The sequence below is a fragment of the Chondrus crispus genome, genomic scaffold (assembly GCF_000350225.1).
Source record: "Chondrus crispus Stackhouse genomic scaffold, scaffold_282, whole genome shotgun sequence".
Classification (NCBI taxonomy): Eukaryota; Rhodophyta; class Florideophyceae; order Gigartinales; family Gigartinaceae; genus Chondrus; species Chondrus crispus.
This window is the reverse complement of record NW_005179165.1, coordinates 127,652-128,236: the sequence shown is the minus strand read 5'-3', so window position 1 is coordinate 128,236 and position 585 is coordinate 127,652. Positions and strand designations below refer to the sequence as shown.

The following is a 585-nucleotide window of genomic DNA, read 5'->3' as shown; positions in this document are numbered from 1 at the left end:
ACGTTCCTGGTGTCCTCTGTGACATTAATGGTATCATTTCACGTACCAGAAGCAACGTCAACGCCCAGATTCTGGGCACTTCAACCAATATTGGCTACATCATCATCGATCTTGACAAGGAGACCAGCCATGAGACCAAGACCGCAATCTCAGAACTTCCCACTTCCACCAGAACCAGAATTTTGTATTAGTACGCCACAATAGTGTAGCACCTCTGTTTAGATGACAAATACGCCCCATTTTCCATACCGGCTTTTGTACTTAAGATTCAATCATGTGTAGATCGCATAACCAGTAAGGCTGTCGAATTAAAGTTATGACATGGGCAAATGACATGAACAAGCAGCTCCTCGCATCCCGCCCGAATGATAGCGTATTCAAGCAGGCGCAAAAAGAGCTTCTTCGCATCTGCGCAAAATTTTTTTCTGTGCCGTGTAAAGCACATCTACTCCTGGTTCACGCCCGAGCGAGAATCGCACAGCCCTTTCGTCTTGTCCATACTCCTCCACGTGTTCCTGACCTATGGCTCATGTTTGGGAAATGGCCGAATCAGAAGCCACACGACTCTAGAAAGCGATAAGTTCG

At 46.7% G+C, this 585-nt stretch overlaps 1 protein-coding gene; it reads left to right on the top strand.

Moving 5' to 3' along the window:
• CHC_T00005315001 (hypothetical protein) lies at nucleotides 1-330 on the top strand (the record flags this gene model as incomplete). XM_005716853.1 is given in 2 exon segments in its annotated part: nucleotides 1-204; nucleotides 205-330. A coding segment is annotated over 1 exon segment (204 nt), but the record flags the coding sequence as incomplete, so codon positions are not given.
• Between the last annotated feature and the right edge of the window lie 255 nt (nucleotides 331-585).